Source organism: Haliotis rubra, unplaced genomic scaffold (assembly GCF_003918875.1).
Source record: "Haliotis rubra isolate DU_JTF1 unplaced genomic scaffold, ASM391887v1 Scf371, whole genome shotgun sequence".
Lineage (NCBI taxonomy): Eukaryota > Metazoa > Mollusca > Gastropoda > Lepetellida > Haliotidae > Haliotis > Haliotis rubra.
In genome coordinates this window covers 451,058-472,131 of record NW_025767048.1, presented here as the reverse complement: position 1 = coordinate 472,131, position 21,074 = coordinate 451,058, and the positions used below count along the sequence as shown (strand labels likewise).

The following is a 21,074-nucleotide window of genomic DNA, read 5'->3' as shown; positions in this document are numbered from 1 at the left end:
CGGTTACTATGAGGAAATTTCCAATTAGTAAGTGGCAATTTCCAGTTAATAGGGATATGAAAAAAAAAGTGACATGGTCCTAATAGGCTTCCGTACAATCCTCATCGTCTAAATGTTTGGGATTTTCCCTCAAGAAATTAGGTATTTTCAGTGGTGGTGTCAGCGTCATTGCGTTATTTTTAGAAACATACATTCCCGTGACGTCATCAATTTGTGTGCGAATTTTCCTTACGCTGCAAGGGACATAAGAACGACTTCGACAGTCGAAGTTAACTAATCTGAAAGAAGGATAATGTGTGCATACAGACGGGACCCCGATAAATTCACAGTTACTGCCGGCAGAGATGGGTCTCGCTCGTTTGGGGGTAATATATTACGCTTTCTTTACACTATTCGTGGCTAAACACATGGCTCCGTATCTGTGGATTACCTGCCGCCATTTGCAATCGTATTTCTCCGTATGTTTTGAGTGAACGCTTTACGTCAATTTAATCTCCGCAATTTTCCAGTCAAACGCCCGAGATTAACTACTATATGGACTACACAAAAATACACAACTGCCAGCAACGAATACAATACTTGAAGTTTATAAGAACCTGGGTACACCAACCAAAAAACTAGGGAATGTCATAATGATAGCAAACACAGTTTTTATTTTGCTCACAATGACAGGGCTTCTCGATACCTAAATGAAATATACTTTTTGTTATCATGTTTCATTGAGCCCTTAACTTGATTGTGTGTAAATACGTCGTGCTGTATGGTAACTGTAAAGTCCAAACATATGCCAACAGGAGATTTTCAATATTGGGTAATTTTGTCAACTTTTTCCTTTGACCATTCTGTACTAATTATTCTCATTTGAAGATAACACTTACGAAATTCTGGATGACAATAAATTGAGTCATTCAGTGAGCTGAAAATAATATGGGGAGCACCTTTAGAATACAGCACCACAACTTCTCGTGAGGACGATCTCTGCCGTAGGTCACATGTCATTAAGACAAGCAACCAGTTTGTGAGAACCCGTCGGACCTTGAACCCACGACCTTCGGATTGTTAGCTCGACAGCTAACCGACTGAGCTACGTCCACACTGTTACACAATGTGCAAATTTATCGAGTCATTCCTGTGACGTCACGGAAATGAACGGAAAGAGTCGAATAGGTCACGGACAATTACGAATGCTACGGGTAGACTTGGTGTCTCGTGATTTTATTCTTCGGACAATTGCCGAATGGATCCGATGCCATTTGGCACACTCGTCCCATTCCGTAATCTACAAATTAACGTGTGGCGTGGAATGAGCCGATATGCCTCAAACTGAAAAGGGTTGTTGACGTCAGGCGTCAGGCGTAGATTTTCACGGTGCATGCATGAATGACGCTTTTTATATAAATCGGTGATTTTGTGACAGAAAAGTGATGTAGGGAACACTGTAAGGATAATGTGGATCGCACTAAGGAGCGAGGGAGACATGAGCATGTGTAGTGACGGCACGAGGGTGAGTTAGCCTTCGAATCATTACTGAACAAAATTTATGTTGCGTGTGAAAGAGGCTTGAGTGCAAATTCCAGGCCAATTTCCATTAGCCCACAATTTCTACATTAACCCATTTCATAATGTACTTTCGACGTTTTTGGTTTCCCGTTTTTGTGTGAAAAAAAGTATTAAAATGCAAAAAGAAAAACAACAAATGGTACTCATTATTACACGGACATGTACCTGCTATATTGGATTAGGTCCCTAACCCCTAACCCCTAACCCCTCAGCCCTAACCCTAACCCTAACCCTTGAAATAATCCTAATAAATAGAATGCATTGACCGAACCACGGACATGTACCTACTATATTGCATTAGGTCCCCAACCCCAACCCCAACCCCCTAACCCTAACCTAACCCTAACCTAAGCCCTAAGCCCTAAGCCCTAAGCCCTAAGCCCTAGCCCTAACCCTAACCCCAATACCTTGAATTAATCCTAATAAATAGAATGCATTGACCGAACCGGCACAGAACCCGACTGGCGTGTCTAGTGTAATGCATTATTACCAGCTTCGAAAAATAAAATACTAATAAAACACTTTTCTATGTAATGGTGCAAATTACTGAATGACAAAATATATATGTAAATTTAAAAATTACAAAATACAAAATACACAAAACATAACACCTCAGCAGCCCGTAATACAAATAAATATGAGTGTATTAGTGAAAAAGAAAAATATTTCAAACTGGTGCTTGCAAAATATTACGCATCCGCCGGTATACAACTACTGGAAACTCTCAACATCGTTGGGCTTATGCAATGAAATAGCTCGTAGAGATGAAACACCAGTGAGCGGAGCTTATACGCACTCGCTGAGCCAGACAACCGTGTTGCCATGCAGGCGTCATAGGGCATTGTATCGAGAACGTGCTTTCGAACAAAATCACATTACATTACGTAAAAGGGTATTATGACGTATTTTTAAAGTTTGTGGTGCTGTATTCTAAAGGTAGGCCTAATATGGATCTGAAACCCAAAATTTCAATTTGAGTTGTCTGAAACGATGATAACTAGTTTAACAACTCACTTCCAGGGTGAATCTTGTCTAAAATACATTCACCTTTCATGAGAGAGGGATCTTATGGTGGTCATGATATCTTTTGTGAGGCAGGATATATATAAGGATGGGTATTAAAGAAAACCCAATGAAAGGAAGTTCGCTGCAGTGTGTTTCAGTCTTCTTTTCGCACAATATGCAGTATTGCCATGTTTCTGTAGTGGGTACGTAGAAACAGCTGAATTGAAGTCATATTTTTAAGTAACAAGTGTCTGTGTAGAGTGCTAAATAGATGACATATTTGGTGTGATTAATCTTATTAATAAGGAGGACCCTATCTAACAAAGTGATCAAAGCGGTAGGTTCACCTTGTGATATAGCCCAGGGTATTTAGAATATTGAAGATAGTACATGACTGGTTGATCAATAGAGACCTGTTGCACAACGTAGTCATAACTCTGTTCTTGAATGTAGACTTGCAACACCGTCATGACTGCTTTCTGAAACAGATACTGCATAAATAGATCAACTCTGGAGTATTAGTAAATAGTCTTTACATATTTATCACAAACAATTATCCCATGAGATTGATTGTTAACACAATTGTTCTTATCTCCCACTGTTTTTTAAGACATGATGTATGGTTTTTTTATTCCGCCCAGGTCATGATGACAGATATTCTGGCCCCCGATATGGTGGAGGCAACAAGTACAAAAAAAAGTATGGAAAAGGTAAGACTGATTTCTTTTCAGTAAAATGAACTGGATAAATGGTCACTCAGACTTGTTGTTAACAGTCATAATTGATAACCTGCAGTAGTAGTAGATAATAGAGGAAGAAAGACACAGTCTTTTGTACACTGTATGTGGAAAAAGCTAGTTTTCAGCCCCCTGCTTTAGTTTTGCTGGATTATTGCTAATTCAGTAATTGCAGCTTAAGACAATAAACACTTGTATGCAAAAACGATTAAAGAATGCAATGCAGTGTTATAAATCAGGGATGCCAGTTGTTCCTGATGACCACAGTAGATCAATACTAAGTCAGGTTCTTGACTCATTGTTTTGCGTACCAGATAGGTTTGATTTTTGCTTGTGCGTTCAGTCATTGGTTTACCTGGTTCAGATATAAGTTTAAATGTCTTTTTAATAAATAGTAGAAATGGTTGCATCATTACTTTATGGTGTTCAGAATTATGACATTGCAATATCTACTTACACAGGTCGAGGCTATGGTGGGTACAGTCGAGGTAGGGGGATGTCAGGTCACCCCAACCCACGTTCCAGGTTTGAAGATGACGATGGTGATGTCAACATGGATTCTGGTGGAAGTAAACCCCCGATTGTAAGTAATGGCAAGGCTTTGACTATTTTACAGTATTTAAACATCCTCTACTACAAAACAAATCACATATAAAAAAGATGTTATTCATAAAATATCTTGCCTTCATTGTCAGTTACCAACTTTTAAAAGTGCCCATCAAACAGGTCACATCAGACTTGAATATTCAATGACATAACACCACACTGAAATATGTTTCTTTTCCCTTTGTGATGAGATAGTTTAGTACAGGTACTTACCCTGCTACCCTGCGTCTGTTTCCTGACAATGGTATAAGGATCTATACCATAATGGAAAAAAAGTTATCTACAAGATATGTTGCCTCTACTGAAATCTGATATCCTTATATATTTGCCCAGTTGATAGCTTGAAATATTACTGATGATATCAGGGGTGGAAATAACCCATTCCCTGATGTCCCAGTCCAGTGGGGTTTTTTTCTGTCGGGCAAGCTAATTTGTACCTGACGCTGTACCAGTGTCCAGTTGACTTTGCAATGTTAATTATGTTGTTTATTGACAAAATCAACAAGAAAATCAGCCGGTGTAGTGGAAAAATTATCAGGGCAAGTGATTTTACATGTGCCACTGTACCTTAGTACACTAGCAATTTTAAAGCTATTTCCACCCGTTGATATGCAATGATTATGTTTCAGCACTCCCTATGGTAGAGGAGGTAGCAGTAGCAGAGGAAGGTTTAACAGGACGAGAGACCGTGAGTGGAACCATGTAACATGTTCAATGTCCCTTGGAGATCATAGCGTTAGAAATGTGTTTTTCTTTAGACTAATCCAGCTTAAAACAAGATATGTTAGTAACATTCAAAGTGATGTTATTGTGAAATGTGTAATCCCAAATATGACAGGTTATGTTTGACCACTTTCTAAAGGTGTATTCAAGCCCTCAGCTGATTATGTATCATCATGATGGTTTGGAACACTGCTCATGCAGTGCTGGTTGTCTTGGACATGGTTGACATGGTAATTCACATGCTGTCGTGATATTGCTGTAATATTGCTGGCTGTATCTTTTATCAACTTGAAACCCGTGAAGGTCCGGGTTAGAATATTGATCTTCAGTAACCCATGCTTGTCGTAAGAGGCGACTAACAGGATTGGGTGGTCAGGCTCGCTGACTTGGTTGACACATGTCATCGGTTCCCAATTGAGCATATTGATGCTCATGCTGTTGATCACTGGATTGTCTGGAGCAGACTCGATTATTTACAGACAGCCACCACATAGCTGTAATATTGCTGAGTGCGGCGTAAAACTAAACTCACTCACTTATTTTATCAACTTGAATGTAGGAATGCTGAACTTTTACGATGTTCTGATCAATACACCATAGTATATCCCACTTTCTTTGAAAAACAATAGATGAATTTCTCAGCCGAAACTTTGTTGAAGTTTGAACAACCTTTCATGGGTCATTATCCATGAGTGAGTGTTGTAATTCATTTGGATTATTTCAAGCATCCTTCACCTATGTTATCCCTTTTCAATAATCCTGTATGTTTCAAATCACGGCAAGAAAGAATCACATAAGTGATGTATTAATTTTGATATAAATTAGTTCTGAACTATCAACTTGGAACTTCTACAGAGCATGTGACAACTATACCAGGGTTTCTGTGTCTTGGCACATTGCTCTCATTGCTGCTGTGTTCTTCGCCGCCTCCGTGGTGTAGTGGTTAGAGCGTCCGCCTGGAGAGCGGAAGGCTGCGGGTTCGATCCCCGGCCGCATCATACCAAAAGACGTTAAAATATGGTACTTGTTGGTCCCTGCCTGGCCCTCGGCATTAATGGGTACAACAAAGACTGGTTGACTCGGAGTCAGTATAATGTGTCTGAGTGGGGAATTCATGCTTCACTGCGGCATGGTATCCTAGCATTATAAAACCAGCTTCAGTCTGGACTAGTACAAGCAGCCGCACATGCACATCCACACGCACGTCGTCATATGAGCGAAATATTCTCAAGCACGACGTTAAACCCAATTTCACCTCACCTGCTGTGTTCTTCAGGTGATGGTAATACGCTGCAGAGATTAGGACTGCCTATATCCAATGAGACAAGGTGGACCAAAGTCACAGTAAGTCACAAAAAGGACTTTTACAATTATTTCATACAAAACCATATTTTAGACATCTGTTTAGTTTTCATTTAACTTAAGTAAGAGTTTCAACATTAGAAATACTATGTGGAAGTGTAGGTATTAATTCACATGAACTAGTGAGCACATATATCTCCCTAAAACAGTTGTGAAATCCATTTCACTGCTTTGAAATAATATTACTAAATGGAATATCATTAGCTGAGCTTTCTAGCAATAAAGGTGCGATACTTTATGAATTGATGCAATTTTCTGGACCAAACAGAATTTCACTTTACTCCGGCTTCAGACTGCTGACTGGCATCATAGGCCTAAAAGAAAAATGTTATTTTTCCGAATAACCGACCAATCCTTGAATTCTGGTGCCGACCCTATTCTTTTTTCAAGCGGAATGAATAAAAGATGCTTTCAAATCCCATTGTTTCTTTCCCGGCACCAACAGATATTGGTCATTCTGATAGAGGAAGTCGATATGATGTTTGTACTTTACTTCTAAAAAAATCAGACCTAACAACCCTAAATTTTAAAGAGGTGTAATCGGAACCACAACATTTTTTTCATTTGGCCATATTTACAACGATGTATTTACACTACAATTAATGGAAGTAATTTTTCTATTATGTCTTCTTTGGGACAGATGAAAATGTTAGATGTAATCTTTGATATTACAGGTACCACATGGTAAAAAATGTGAGAAAGATTTTCTGTTGAAAACAATCAATGGTCAACTCTCTGCACCCTTTGAGCCAGTTTATGTGAGTATAAACGTCACTGATTCATTGTTTTCTCAGTAATGTCAACTACTTAATTCTTTTCATTCTTCTTTGATTGTATCCATTAATGACAATCTCCACTCTAAATGGTTTTCAGTTCCATTGACCACAGTAGCTGCTTGATGTAATTCAATTCATGTTATTTTATTATGCACATGTGTTGAGGCAGTTGTGGTAGGTCACGGAGACCTGCATTACGTTGCGGCATATGCTACACATTTTTTACAAAGCGTGACTGTTTTACTTCTGTGAATGCACATACAAATTGAAAAGACGTCATCCCTCTTTTTGTAAGATCTCCATTTCATGCAGTATTTTGTCTCTACCCTTGTTTGTCGTGTCAGCATGGTTAGTGGCACAAGTTCTCCTTTGGGTCACATCACCACATGAACGTAAATACATAAAAATCTTCCAAGATGCTGAAAGCAAAAGGTTCTCGTCACAACACATGAAATCCAGCGCAAATCTGAAGTCATAATCCTGTGTTTAATGTCTTTTTAGTTACCCTATACATTAAAGTTTGACCATAGACTTGGGTGGGTTTTTTTGTCAACTTTCCTAACAGAACTATTGTCATTCCAAATGCCCACTATAAACACTAGTCTATTTATGGATAGAAACAATTGAGCTGTATGGTCAGATAGAAGTAGTTCCTTTTCCTTGTAAAATTTAGCATTTATCAAAGTATAAATGCAGGTTTTTGAGTATTCTTAGAAAAGGTACAGATGCAACTTTTGTTATCCCCCATAGCGGCGTTTATGGGGGGTATTAAAATGGACTCCTCGAGCCCTTTGACAACAGTAAGAACTGCATATTTCTTCACCAAACCCTGTGTCTGGAAAATTCTGGTTTTTGGTGTTTCTTCTTTACAGTAACATAAATTATTATATAAACATGGTTCGCTTTGACTGAAACTCACCCACTCAACTTAAGGCAGATCCTTTGTTATAGTTCCATCATGAAGGGAAGAATGCTGTGATCTCTATGTGAATAAAATATTTTTGTCACCATGGCAACAAGGATGTAGGCAGTGACTATCAAACTCATAGAATACTCTCCATTCGCGCAGGATGATGTGAAAGACAATGCTATCAAATGGGGGATATAAATGGTAAGGTAAGCAAAACATTGAGAAGACATGGTTCAGTAGAAAACAGAGTATGTCCCTCTTATAAACACACGAATGAACTGTTCAACAAATAAAATCAGTTGATTCACATATACTGATTGTGATAAGGAGCCCTCCACAAGAATTTCATAGTTCAAGAGGTTTGGATGTTGGTTTAAGGAAACATCGTCATTGTTGCTTCATGTTTCATAATTTCATCATGAATTTGAAGGTCTGCTTTGTGATGTAGATGTTGGTTTTCACTGTTGAATATACCAGGTTTTACCTTGACCTACAAAACTAGGCTCTGTGTACCATGGTCTTGAGGTACTGAATCTATATCATTACAAGTGTATTGTTGCACCTTTTCTTGTAAACTTGTTGTGACAGTTGGGGTATGTTGTTGTAGATGCTCCTCAATGTTGGGTTCAGCAAACCACCCATCATTCCCATGGACGAGTCAGCTATCAAGAAACTACAGGTATGTGAAAGCTGTTTTACAATTCCAGCATTGTTTCTAAGGAAACGTTGTCTTGTGCAAACTGAAAATATATAATATTTACCACCATGGTCTCCTTATAGAACCAGAATATGTATATATTTGTAATACAAACCATGCTAGAATATGATCTATTTTTGATCAGAATGAAATAATTTGAGACTTTAATACCCAACTTTGGACCATCAAACTTTGACAGAACATGTCAACTTAGCTCTTTCTAAAATGTTGTGATCACACTCGAGATTGAACCATGTTTGGATATTTTGGTCCATATTTCTAAATTGGGATTTTCTACGTTTCAGGAACGAATGAGTGACCGATACGACCCCGACCACAAGATCTCTCAATTTGAGCTCAATGTATAGCGATGAAGGTGAATCCATTAGTACGAGACATGTAAATCTTTAGACAGACATGTTATTTCATCACCCAAATCAAATGTTTCATGAGCCGCCAGTCAGAAATATGGACTGCTACCTTGGACCGTAATACTGTGGATAACTTTATATCTGTGTCAAATAAGGTATATGTGTAATAAAGTAACCTGTTGAATGTTTGTTGTCCTGGCGTTCACTTGAACCTCTCTGTTTGCAGTACTTAGAGCGGCTGGTATGTTCCTGGCTCTGAACAGAAGCAATGTTATGTCTAATATCATCAAGGTCATAAAGGAGAACATCCCAGAGGTAATGTAACTGTGACATGAAAATATAATGGTTTATGTTGTCTGATGCTGAAAATGAATTGTTTATTCATGGGGAGATGGTTTTGCCGGTGTGACCTTGTTTGGTTAAGGTGACCTCATGTGACCATTTGGGTGACGATGTGTGTCACCTTGGCTTATCTGTGGCCCCCACATTTAAGGTGGTTTGTCCAGGACAACGTATATGACCTAGCTGTTTCACTTACACCTTATGTGTGATCTGATCAGATTTGTGTGACCTCTCGTCTGACCTGATTTGATAGGTCACTTGTGTGACCTGGCTTATTTAGGATGGCACATATGGCTTGGTTTATTTCGTGTGACCCACTATGACATGATTTGGTCAGTGTGACCTCATGTGGGATCCGTGTCATTGTCAGGTTGATCTCACTTTGACCTAGTTTGGCAAGGTTATTTCATGGTGATCTGATTTGGTCTTTGAGGTCAAGTTTGACCATGTCCAGCTAGGGTGACCTCATTGTATTAAGTTTCAGTCTGGGTTCTGAGTCTGAGCTGCAATGTTGAAATTGTTGTCACATGTTCTGCATGTGTATGATCATTACTTTGTAGCTAAACCTTAACAACACTTCATGTTCCAGCTTACAAGCCTGAACTTGAACAACAATCGCCTGCTGTCTTTAACACATGTGGCGGACATAGTCTCCGCTGCACCTGGCATTACATCACTTGACCTTGGCAAGAACCAGGTAAGGACAGGAGCTGGACATTACTTACGACAAAATTTTAATTATATTTTGACATGCTAGTGTTAAATTCCTGATGTTGCCTTGGCATAATTATGTTTGCCAGTATGATGATCATGACAATAATAGGTTGAAAGCACAGTGCCACTTGCTTGCTAAGTTAACCTTTTCTTGATACCACATTTTCTTGTGTGTAATGTGTATTTGACTTGTATGTGGGGCACAGGGGTAGCCCACTGGTTAAAGCGTTCGCTCGTCATGACGAAGACCTGGGTTCGATTCCTCACATGGGTACAATGTGTGAAGCCTATTTCTGGTGTCCTCCGCCATGATATTGCTGGAATGTTGCTAAAAGCCATGTAAAGCCATACTCACTCACTCACTCACTCATTTGATGTTTCATTTTATGAATATTGATTAGTTGCAAGAGCCCATTGATAATTGCTGACGCAAACAAAATCGATCAATATCTCGCTGATATGTTGTGGAGTGCAGCATCAAAGTACAAGCAAACCAAGCCCCCAATCCATTAAGTGGCTTCTTTCAGCCTGGTTGTTTGGGACCTGTTCTCATCCTCTCTTTTTTCAGCTACGGAACATCGATGAATTGGACAAGATCAGTGGATGGAAACTGGATCACATTCAGCTAGATGGCAACGATCTGTGCGATCGCTTCAAAGACCGTACTCAGTACATTAGGTAATGTATGGTAGCTCATTGTCTGACGGGATGCTGCACCATCGATCGGGATGACTCCTTGCCCCACCCATCCAGCCGACGGACAGGTGACAAGTGAGACAACTCAACTGGTGGCAGCAGTGCCCCCTCAGCCTCCCTCAGTTGATGGTGTCGGCAGCATGAGTGTGGCATGTGTGATACTGTCCTGCCTTAAAGCCGCAATACATGTCTCCTTACAGTCACAGGAAAATCAAGTGACCATTTACGTAGACCATCTGTACAGGTCCAGTGACAAAAGTTCATTTACTGTTAATAAACAGCTGCATTTCAAGTTTCCTTACAATGACAGGACTACAATGTTGACAGTAATGTTAAGTCTGTACTTGTAGTGTTCTTTTTTTTCATACTTTATATAGGGACTCTCTGTTTCCATGACAATTAACGATTTACAAGTTGATAAATAGCTGATGAAGTTGCTCTGGAACTGATCTCTTCTCAGATACTACACAGCCTTTCTCAATTGTCAACTGATCATATAGTCTTCCTAAGCATACCTTATAAGTAAAGAGATGGAAAAACAATCTATTTTATTCCAAGCTCTGAAATTTGTTGGATAAGATCTGAACTCTGTAAAAAAATGATTCAGAAAATGTTTAAGAAACTTTAGCCAAATTTCTCTGCCCTCATTACTTTGTAATGTTTGATGTTGTGGTGCCACTGGTTGTAATGTGCTGCATGGATGCAATAGTACCTTTGAGCATCCTCATGATACTGTGGTCTGCAGACTGGCCTGGGCTTATCTGGTGATGTCGCTACCATGAATACACCTATATCCTTGCGAAGTGAGCAAGGAGATCCTGTAGACGTATTTGTGGTACTATTTCAAGATTGTCAAACATGTTTGTAAACAAAATCTATATTCATCAAGTCATTTATACATTGCATCAACTTCCAAGTCACATATATGAATAAGCATGGTGAATTTGTCCACGACTGAGCCAAAAAGGGAAAACTGAAAAATGATCGCTAGTGTCTGCGAGATAGATAATGTTGCTCAGTTTCAGTGAGCTCAAACTGAAAAGGTTTGATCACAATCCCTGAAATTGACATGGCATTATCCCAACAGATGGATTTAGTACTGACTGTCCATGGCGTGACTTGAGTGATGCGACTGGCTCTGATGACGGGTAAGATCTCTCAGAAGGGGAGACAACCTAAGACAGGAGTGGTCGGGACTCGGGAGGGAGATGACGCCATTTGCTGAAATTGACAGTCCAGATGGTGCTACATTTGGGATTAATATGTGTGAACATTGTAACATCATCACATCATCATATGGTTGCAATATACAAATTCGGTTCTTGCACTACACTATCAGATTTGAGGTGCTTTTATAGTGTGAAAGCTCGTAAATTCATATCACCAACAGATGATATGTTTGAGTTGTCATTTGCTGGAAGACAACCTTATGACACAAACCACGGACACGTGGGAAAAAAACATGGAACATAGCAAATATTACATGTTTCAACTGATTTTATTTTTCATACAAGAACTTGAATCACCAGTTTTAGAAAAGATGAAATCTTTTAAAATTTAGGCAAAAGATTTTAAATTCTGTCATATTAAAATTTAATTTGTCTTGATTACAATTATTGATAATTGTTTCTGATGACATCCAAGAAAAAAAAAATTCTTTCTCATTTTTGAACTAATTGTTGAATTTTTTCGTGATCATCTGGGAAATTTTTTTTCATTGGATATAGTTCATGGAAATGAATTCTTGTCATCAAAGGAAGCAGCTTTGTTTTCTTAAGATCCGAATAGATACAGTTAGTGACTTGTGATGTTCCTGTAATGCATCAATGACTTCATAATGTGCAAAATTTGCCAGTAAATTCATTTTTATGCCAGCATTTAGAACAAATTCACCTCTCCGATGAATTTAATGAATTAATTGTATGAATCAATAAATTTCAGTTCCCATATCCATCAAATTGGACCCTTTTATTAAGTTACCAGCCGCCTTGCTTTCCCCAGTCTGCAGACCACATTTCAGAGGATGCTCAATGATATATTATTGACAATCCTCATGCAATTCATTGTTGAAAAGTTAATGTCTGTATACCTGGAAAATTCAAACATTTTGTTACAAGGAGCATGTATCTGAAATAGGAAAATCATTTAATTCTTTACATTAAATTACAGTGTTTGCTAGTGATGATATGTATCATAAAGACAATAACAAGATTTTCAGAATTTTGTTGGAGAGATATAACTTATAGATAGAGATGTGAGGAACATTGTATTTGTCAACATGATTACTGACAGTGCATTAGTTCATTAATTACATTGATAATTACTGTTTGTCTATGAAGCATATTTCAGTATACTTAGAAAAGTGACATGAAATTTTGCAGTGCTGTACGCAAGCGGTTTCCCAAGGTCATAAATCTGGTGAGTAGAGATGCAATGATAAAGAATGGAACTTGATGCTTACTTTTTCTTATACATGTATATCATACTTTGGCCTTCTCTTCTCTCATCCCCCTCTACTTTGTCGTCCCCAAAGAACCCTAATAAACCCATTTATATTTCATTTTGTAAAGCTGAACCATATTTTATCACATCCATTGTCGTACGCTACCAGTGTAAAGTTATTTCGTTTCAATCGTTGCAAATACAAAATAGCAAGCCTCTTTTTGGCTGGGGGGAGGTGGGGTAGCCTAGTGGTTAAAGCGTTGGCTTGTCACGCCGAAGACCCGGGTTCGAATCCCCACATGGGTACATTGTGTGAAGCCCATTTCTGGTGTCCCCCGCCGTGATGTTGCTGGAATATTGCTAAAAGCGGAGTAAAACCAAACTCACTCACTCACTCTTTTTGGCTGGGCAGAAGTTAAATTGCACCTTATTGTTGTATTCTTTTCCCTTTTATCATGCACAAGAAATACATTATAATCTTACCATATAGAATGAGTCATGTTGCTTCTGTTGCAGGATGGTCACGCGCTGCCGGCCCCGATTACATTTGAGTTGGAAACAAGCACTGTGTTGCCCAGAACAAAGGTATATGGCCATTCATGTGTTTTTTTACAGTGCATAATACTCAAAAAGTGTTTCTTTGTATAACTCAAATACAGTTTAAAGCAACTCATGGACACGTGGAGCTTTAGATGACAAGATAGGATATAATCACTGTGTATTGATATTAATTGTATTGTTACAGAATTGTCTTGTCATTGTTTTCAGGAAAGTTACTTTCTCAATGAAGACATCCAAAACATAGTGGTGAAATTCTTGAGGGAGTTCTTCTCGATATATGATGCAGATAACAGACAACCTTTGCTAGATGCTTACCATGAACAAGTGAGTTGCCGTTGTCGTCTTTACCTCTTAAGAATTCTGTACAGGTGGTGGTAAGGCAAGATGTTATTCTATTTCTTGCTTTAAAGATTGTTTGTGAAAAAATTCTTGTCGGTTGTTGGAAGAAAATAAACTAAAAGGACTTATTATTTCTTCGTTCTACAAGCAATATCACAGTTACGTGTAGTGTTGATCACTTAAGTTTGTATTTGTAAGGGGGCGGTGGGGTAGCCAAGTGGTTAAAGCGTTGGCTCGTCACGCCGAAGGCCCGGGTTTGATTCCCCACATGGGCACAATGTGTTAAGCCCTTTTCTGGTGTCCCCAGCCGTGATATTGCTGGAATATTGCTAAAAGCGGCGTAAAACTAAACTCAGTCAGTCAGTCAGTTGTATTTGTAAGAAGTAAGAATTCTTTGGCATATTTTGGTTTTAGGATCAGTGGAAACAATGAACCATTTGAATGTCTGACCTTGAAATTTTGTTGTAGTACATCACAGCAGATTTTGTAATGTCCTGAAAGCCACAATTTTCAGTATGGAAGTGTTGCAGTGGACATGAATAAACATTTACAATGCTGATTCACCTTGTCCTGTTTTGAGGGAGGTGTTCGGGTTGGTACAACTGAGACTGTTTTGGTTCTGTTCTGTTCTTACAGTATTGTAATATTTACTTTGTGTGCATTTTCAGGCATTATTCTCTATGACAGCTTCCTACAACCCTGCAAATGACTACAAGTAAGTCAAGCATTAGATCACTCTGAAACCTTTACAGACAGCGTAAGATTGTCAGCAGTGGGGTAACAATACAGCAGTACACTATTATATGGCAAACGATGCCCATGATAAAATACACTGATTTACAATAATTGTATTGTGATACAATGCATTGCATTATTAATTACATTCATGTGAAAACATGAGAATACTAAAAACCAGCTCTCACAGACTCTCTCACTTTTAGTTGGGTATAAATTAGAGCATAACATTCACAGTATCTTCTCCATGTTGCAGACCTGTTTTATCCCAACTTCTATCTCTGATACATCAAACAAAAGAAATAAATCATGGTTGTGAATCATGAATTGAGAATGTCAGTGCATGAAATCTGTACCAGGTTATTAGTTTGGTATCAAGATACTGTATCATTACGCCTCTTATTAAGACTCTCTTGCCTGCTGGGGTTTGCCATGGTTTCCTTTCTCCTTCCTTCCCTCTGGCATACTTTATATGCTATGAATTGTATAAGTAAGGAAAGAATCTTTAATTATTGAATGTATGTTTTAGATGGATTTTCTCAGAACCATATAATTTGTTCTTCGGGCCTGTAGAAAATAGAATCTGCATGTACAATCAGTGTCACTCCCTGTCAAACACTTTAGCTCCAAATATATCGCAACACATATCACAATACAGATGCCAGTATCACAATACAATATACTAGTATTTGCCTATTCACAGTCCCAGTTATAACTATTTTCTTTCTTTTTATCCCCCGCAACGTCCGTCCATCCGTGCATATTTGTCTTTTCCAGAGCAGAACTCTAAAACCGTTCACTATTTCTTCACCAAGCTTGGCAGATAGATAGATCTGGTGGTGTACTGATGCCTTTTGGTAGTGTTGGAATTCTGAATAAAACATTTTTGGCGTTTCCATGGCAACAAGTTCGACTTCGAATGAATTTAGTGGTAGTGCTCTTTTCCGGAGCTGAACTCTAAAACTGTTCACTATTTCTTCACCGAACTTGGCACATAGATTGGTCTGGTGGTGTACTGGTGCCATTTGGTAGTTTTGGAATTCTGAATAAACTATTTTTGGCGTTTCCGTGGCAACAAGTTCGACTAAGTATGAAATTAGTGGTAGTACTCTTTTCCGGAGCAGAACTCTAAAACCATTCACTATTTCTTCTCCAAACTTGGCAGATAGATAGATCTGGTGGTGTACTGGTTCCTTTTTGGTAGTTTTGGAATTCTGAATAAAATATTTTTGACGTTTCTATGGCAACAAGTTTGACTAAAACAGAAATTAGTGGTATTCCTTTACCATTTTTATCCCACCGGCAATATTTTTCAACAAGACATGGTAGATATATCAAACAGATCCTAAAGTTGTGCCTTTTGCTATTTGCAGATTTTTGGCATTTTAATTTTTCCCAGTTTCCATGGAAACGATTCGGACTTAGTCCCAAAAGTGAGGGGTGGGCTTCGTTTCCGGAGCATAACTCAAGAACCGTTCAATATTTTTCAACAAAATTTGGTAGATATATGAAACAGAACCTTAAGTGGTGCCTTTTGCTATTTGCAGATTTTTGGCATTTTTATTTTTCTCAGTTTCCATGGAAACGATTCAGACTTAGTCTCAAAAGGGCAGGGTAGGTTTTGTTTCCGGAGCACAACTCTAAAACTTCTTAATATCTTTCAGTAAAACTTGGCAGATATGAGAGGCAGATCCTGAAGGGGTGCCTTTTGCTATTTGCAGATTTTTGTCATTTATTTTTTTCATGATTTCCGTGGAACGATTTGCACTTAGTCTCAAATCAAGCTGGACTTTAAGTAACTGTCAGATGATTTGTTCTTTCAAAGATGTGGGGGCCGGGGGGATATGTCATCTTCTGATGACTCTTGTTTAATCAGCGAACATCATTGAAGATATATGAAGATAATGAAGTAAAACGATTCGTATTTGCTTACTTTCAGGCAAGCATCCCTGAATGAATACATCTCTGAAAGCAGAAACCTTTTAAAGTGCAGAGACCAAGGTTTGTAGAAGTTTGTTTGTTGAAGTATCATGTGTTGATTAAGTAAAACACAATCTACTGTTAGGTTAATATGGGGGGAAAAATGAAACATAAAATTTTATGGATGACGACTTCTTGTTTATTGCGTTGAGCGACATTTCGATGTAGATTCCAACATCATTATCAAGCTAAAAGTGATTACAGCCAAATGGTGAGAAGCATATATATGGTATGTTGTGACAAGCAGCAGATTACCCTAAACAACAGCATGTAATAGAATAACAAGTGGTACATATTTTGTCATTTAGCTTGATAACGATGTAAGAATCTACATCGAAACAAGTTGTCATCCATAAAGTTGTATGTTTCATTTTTGACTAGCCAACTTCTAGAATGCTGATCAAACACAGAGAAAAAATGGTTCATCATATTATCAGCACCCAGTGGATTACAGGTTACAGTTGGTCAAAGCTGTCTAAGCCTTTCATGATTTGAAAGATCCATGGTTAGTCTATTGATATACAATCATAACCAGATTACATGAAATGCTGTTGTTCTTGCACACTGTGCAGGGTTGCCTCCCTTAGCTGTACCAGCATGTGCTTATAAGGAAAATACCCATACTCATTGTTAAATGTCCCCACCCACATTCGGATGACACTTTGTGCTAGGATTTGGCTGAGTGCAGCATTATGCAGAAAACATCATCTACGACGCTATCTACCTTGGAGTGGCTTGCATAATGGTGTGCACTCATTATTGGCTTAGTGCATTACCTTCTTTGTTAACTGTTGCAGTAAGGAGAGATAAGTTGTTACGGCAAGGGAAGCTGTCGGTGGTGTCGCAGCTGTGCCTGATGGCTAAGACAACCCATGATCCCAACTCCTTCATTGTTGACGTCAGTCATGCCAGTGTAAGTATGGGTGTTTCTTTGGGTGTAAATGGTGCAGCCTTAATTATTTACATTCTGAACTGGTCACATTAAGTTCAAGATACAGAAATTAGATTTGTTGGACTGAATGCTTTGCTTAGTTGTTACAAGAACTTAGATTGTCAAATATTGAGCTGCATTAGACTTCCATTGCCTATCTATTTACCATAGTCTGTTTGCAGTGAAAACATACCGGTGAATTGCACTTTAAACAAAATGTAAATCGATTACAGTGAAATTAAGATTGCAAATCCTCATTTTCTACCTTGCCAATGGAACATTTAAATCTTAGATTTTTATTCAACTTATGAAAAAAGTTGTTTAACAAACGATCATAGTTTCAAATCGCTTATATTGGTTTGTATTACAAGGGGGTAAGCGCAGTAGTTGGAACAGGGAAACAAATACTCGTGCGGTACGTGATGAGCGTTAACTTAGACCAACCCTACTTGATCTCGGTGTTTCATTTTATGTGCATATCCCCTTGTAATACAAACCAATAATAGCGATTTGAAACTATGATCGTTTGTTAAACAACTTTCATCCCAAGTTAAATAAAATTCTGAGATTTAAATTTTCAAATGGCAAGATAAAATTATGAGGATTCGCAGTCATAATTTCACTTTATTTGATTTACTTTTTTGTTTAAAGTGAAATTCATCGGTACGTTTTCACCGCAAACAGACTATAGTTTGCTGTCATCTTCCATCAGGAAATGTTCAAAGCTGTTGAGCAATAATGTTAGGAGGTCAGTTTGATGAGCAAATACATGTCTCTAGCATGTGAATCTCCAGATGTCATACTTATGTATAGAAAACCATGTCATGCCATTTCATCTTGTGTTGCAGAACACACATCTTATATTTGCACTGTCTGGTGTTTTCAAAGAAAGTAAGTTGTCAACTTCTAATATTTATTTTGTAAATAACACAGTAATTTGCTGACCTTGCACATCAGCCAACCTGCCAAGAAAAACCTTCAAATCACTACCTAAATGATGTCCCTCTGAGAAAAGCAGATGCCATATTATTGAACAAAAGGAAAGTTTGGGATAATGTCTGAAATACGAGGTACAAGTTGAGAAACTGTTATGAAATTTATTTGACAGGTGAAAGCAAATCAGACAAGCCTCCAATCCGAGCCTTCAACCGAGTCTTCTATACAGTGCCAGCAGGAAGTGGGTAGGTGCATCTTACACTGTAGGGGCCAGTTTTAAAGGTACAGCTTGTTCAGCTTGACCTGATCAAGTGAAAACTAATGTTTTGCGTGACCATGTCAAAACTGATTGAGTCTATTATTGTGAAGGGGTGCACCTCTGTCAGTTGATTGTCAACATGTCGAACAGCCGAGATAAGGTCGCCATTTAACATTCACTGCTCGCCTATTTAATGAGGTTAACTCGACCTGCCGTTTGTGCCATTTGACCTCCTGGGTCATGCATATGTAGAGTAGCTCAGGTCAAGCTGAACAAGATGTATTTAATAGCCTGAAAATACTCTCGAATCTCAACGTATTTCAGCAGTTTTAGACTTGGTTTATAGTACTAGTTGTTACAATTCTATGAATAAATGTCTCGTCTTTAGCATGTTAAGGGCTTTGGTTGTGGTAACAGGTTGTTACATGTTTATGGTGTATGTGATATTTAGTTGTCTCTCTCTCTGCAGGATGGTGATAACCAATGATATGTTGACAGTCAGCAATGCCACGACGGAACAGATGCAGGTAAGAAAGTGCCGCACTTCCTTTTACTTCATAGCTATATGGTAATTTGTCTTAAAGTGCCTAGATTTACTAATCAGTGTTGATTTTCTTAGACATGCCAGGATCTGCAAACACAGGGTTCAAATCCCAGATTCACACTGTTTGTTAACCTTGGTTTGTCTGCACCAAGCAGGTATTTGTTGGGATCACAAAAGTGATGAGCATGCTTTGAACTTTCTTCCCATTAATTGCTGTCATGCCATTTTATCTAACTGAAGTACTTTCAAACATTAAACTATCTCATTCACTTACTTGTAAATCTTTCACTTACTTGCCTTATTTAGATATGTGTTATTTTAGTTTTAATGGTGTATTAGCGTTATGTTAAATCTAATCCCACCATAATTTTCAACATGGCTGTTTTCTCCTAAGTCACTGCATTTTAATTTAGTTTTCACATGTTTGGTTTTTTATAAGGAGTATGCTGCGTATGTTGTAGAATGCCTTCAAGAGTGCTGGCCCCACCCCTTCCTCTAGTCCAGTGACAGGTGTCCCCCCTGAGCTTCCGTCCACAAGTTCTGGAGGGGTAGATCGCCAGACTTTGATCCAGAAGTTTTCATTACAGTCTGGAATGAACCTTGATTGGTCAGGAAAGTAAGTACTTTTGTCAGCTATAATTACCCTTGTATGGGTTTATCATTAACTCAACCAGTGCAGCAAGAAACCAATGCTTGTACAGTGTTCTAATATTTGCATGAAAGTCAAGGGGTCTTTGTGGTAACCCCAGTGTTGTAAGTTCAACATTTAGCGTGTCCCTAGACAGGGCTACAGATGAGGGGCGTACAGGCGTAATGTATGACTCAATATCAATGAAGTACGACATAATATGAGATTTCAAGCGTATCATGTACGCACATGAATACCTTTGTACGTCTAACATTTAATGTCCATGCGTATCGTGCAAGTGGAAATTTATTTCGGATAAATACTTGTTGTCAAGAGTTTCTTTTCCAAGGCGATTTGACACATGAGGAAACCCCAGCAGTGGGAATCCCTTGCGTTGCTATTTTTCGATTGGCTAAAAACAACACTGTTCCTATTTATATCCAGTCGGCCCTGACATTTCGCGCATCACACGGTCGCTCAGTTATTTCTCACTCGTCTTCAAATAAAAAATACATGGTTGGAAATAGTGATCAGTGAATCGTCCAGACAAACCACATCACCAACAAACTCACACAAAAACATGTCAGTACACCTCCAAAATTCTCAGTACACCTACACTTCCAACATGTGCAAGTACACCCACACCCCCAAAAGTTATCTGGAGCCCTGCCTAGATTCAAGTTACTGTAGAGGACCTCAAGGGAACTGATACACTGTGGGTTTGGGATTCCAGATTTGCCCTGATTATTTTCCTAGGTTTTTCAGCAACATGCCCATGCACTGAGTTTGTTGAAAGTGATAATCATGTAACACCTGCATCAGTTTGGTATTTCCTCCAATAGGCTGGCACATCATAATAAGGATGATATAGATTCACAAAGAACTCCTTCGCTCACTTGTTTAATCAGCTGTGAAGATCAGAGTTAGATCTTCAGCAAACCATGCTTGTCATAACAGGACTGTTGACACATAACATTATATCCAATTGTGTAGATCATACTCACGCTGTCATATTGCTGCATGCGGTGTTAAACAATAAACAAACACTCATTTAATCAACACATCATCAAAACTTTTGGACAACATAAGGATGTGATCTCAGTGTCAGTGTGAAATTTTAGGTTTTCCTTTTGCTGAAGATATCTTAAGAAATGAAATTAACCATAAAGGCAGCAAAGACTTATTTCCCTGTGTTCTTATTAATAGGCAATATAAGCATG

At 38.5% G+C, this 21,074-nt stretch overlaps 2 protein-coding genes across 2 annotated transcripts in view; both read left to right on the top strand.

Annotated features, from left to right (window-relative positions):
* LOC124285955 (nuclear RNA export factor 1-like) overlaps positions 1-21,074 on the top strand; it is a 32,399-nt gene that overhangs the window by 8,497 nt on the left and 2,828 nt on the right. Inside the window, exons 2-17 of the mRNA XM_046722244.1 lie at positions 5,721-5,726; positions 8,287-8,358; positions 8,682-8,752; positions 8,974-9,062; positions 9,679-9,786; positions 10,372-10,481; positions 12,881-12,917; positions 13,458-13,526; positions 13,710-13,826; positions 14,510-14,556; positions 16,516-16,577; positions 17,354-17,469; positions 18,336-18,378; positions 18,596-18,668; positions 19,152-19,209; positions 19,688-19,842. Of these exons, the coding sequence (XP_046578200.1) occupies positions 8,737-8,752; positions 8,974-9,062; positions 9,679-9,786; positions 10,372-10,481; positions 12,881-12,917; positions 13,458-13,526; positions 13,710-13,826; positions 14,510-14,556; positions 16,516-16,577; positions 17,354-17,469; positions 18,336-18,378; positions 18,596-18,668; positions 19,152-19,209; positions 19,688-19,842 (1,100 nt within the window). The 5' untranslated portion in view covers positions 5,721-5,726; positions 8,287-8,358; positions 8,682-8,736. The remainder of the gene's footprint in view (positions 1-5,720; positions 5,727-8,286; positions 8,359-8,681; positions 8,753-8,973; positions 9,063-9,678; positions 9,787-10,371; positions 10,482-12,880; positions 12,918-13,457; positions 13,527-13,709; positions 13,827-14,509; positions 14,557-16,515; positions 16,578-17,353; positions 17,470-18,335; positions 18,379-18,595; positions 18,669-19,151; positions 19,210-19,687; positions 19,843-21,074) is intronic.
* Positions 208-7,759, top strand: LOC124285956 (nuclear RNA export factor 1-like). Its single transcript, XM_046722245.1, has 7 exons — positions 208-365; positions 3,207-3,275; positions 3,764-3,885; positions 4,538-4,596; positions 5,908-5,975; positions 6,668-6,751; positions 7,721-7,759. The coding sequence occupies exons 1-7, from the start codon at positions 345-347 to the stop codon at positions 7,757-7,759; spliced, it is 462 nt and encodes a 153-aa protein (XP_046578201.1). The 5' UTR covers positions 208-344.

Coding starts and splice junctions, on each gene's coding strand:
- LOC124285956 (XM_046722245.1), top strand. CDS start 345: ATGGGTCTCGCTCGTTTGGGG. Junction 4,597..5,907: donor GTTTAACAGGACGAGAGACC/GTGAGTGGAACC, acceptor TGTGTTCTTCAG/GTGATGGTAATACGCTGCAG. Junction 6,752..7,720: donor CACCCTTTGAGCCAGTTTAT/GTGAGTATAAAC, acceptor CCTTTGTTATAG/TTCCATCATGAAGGGAAGAA.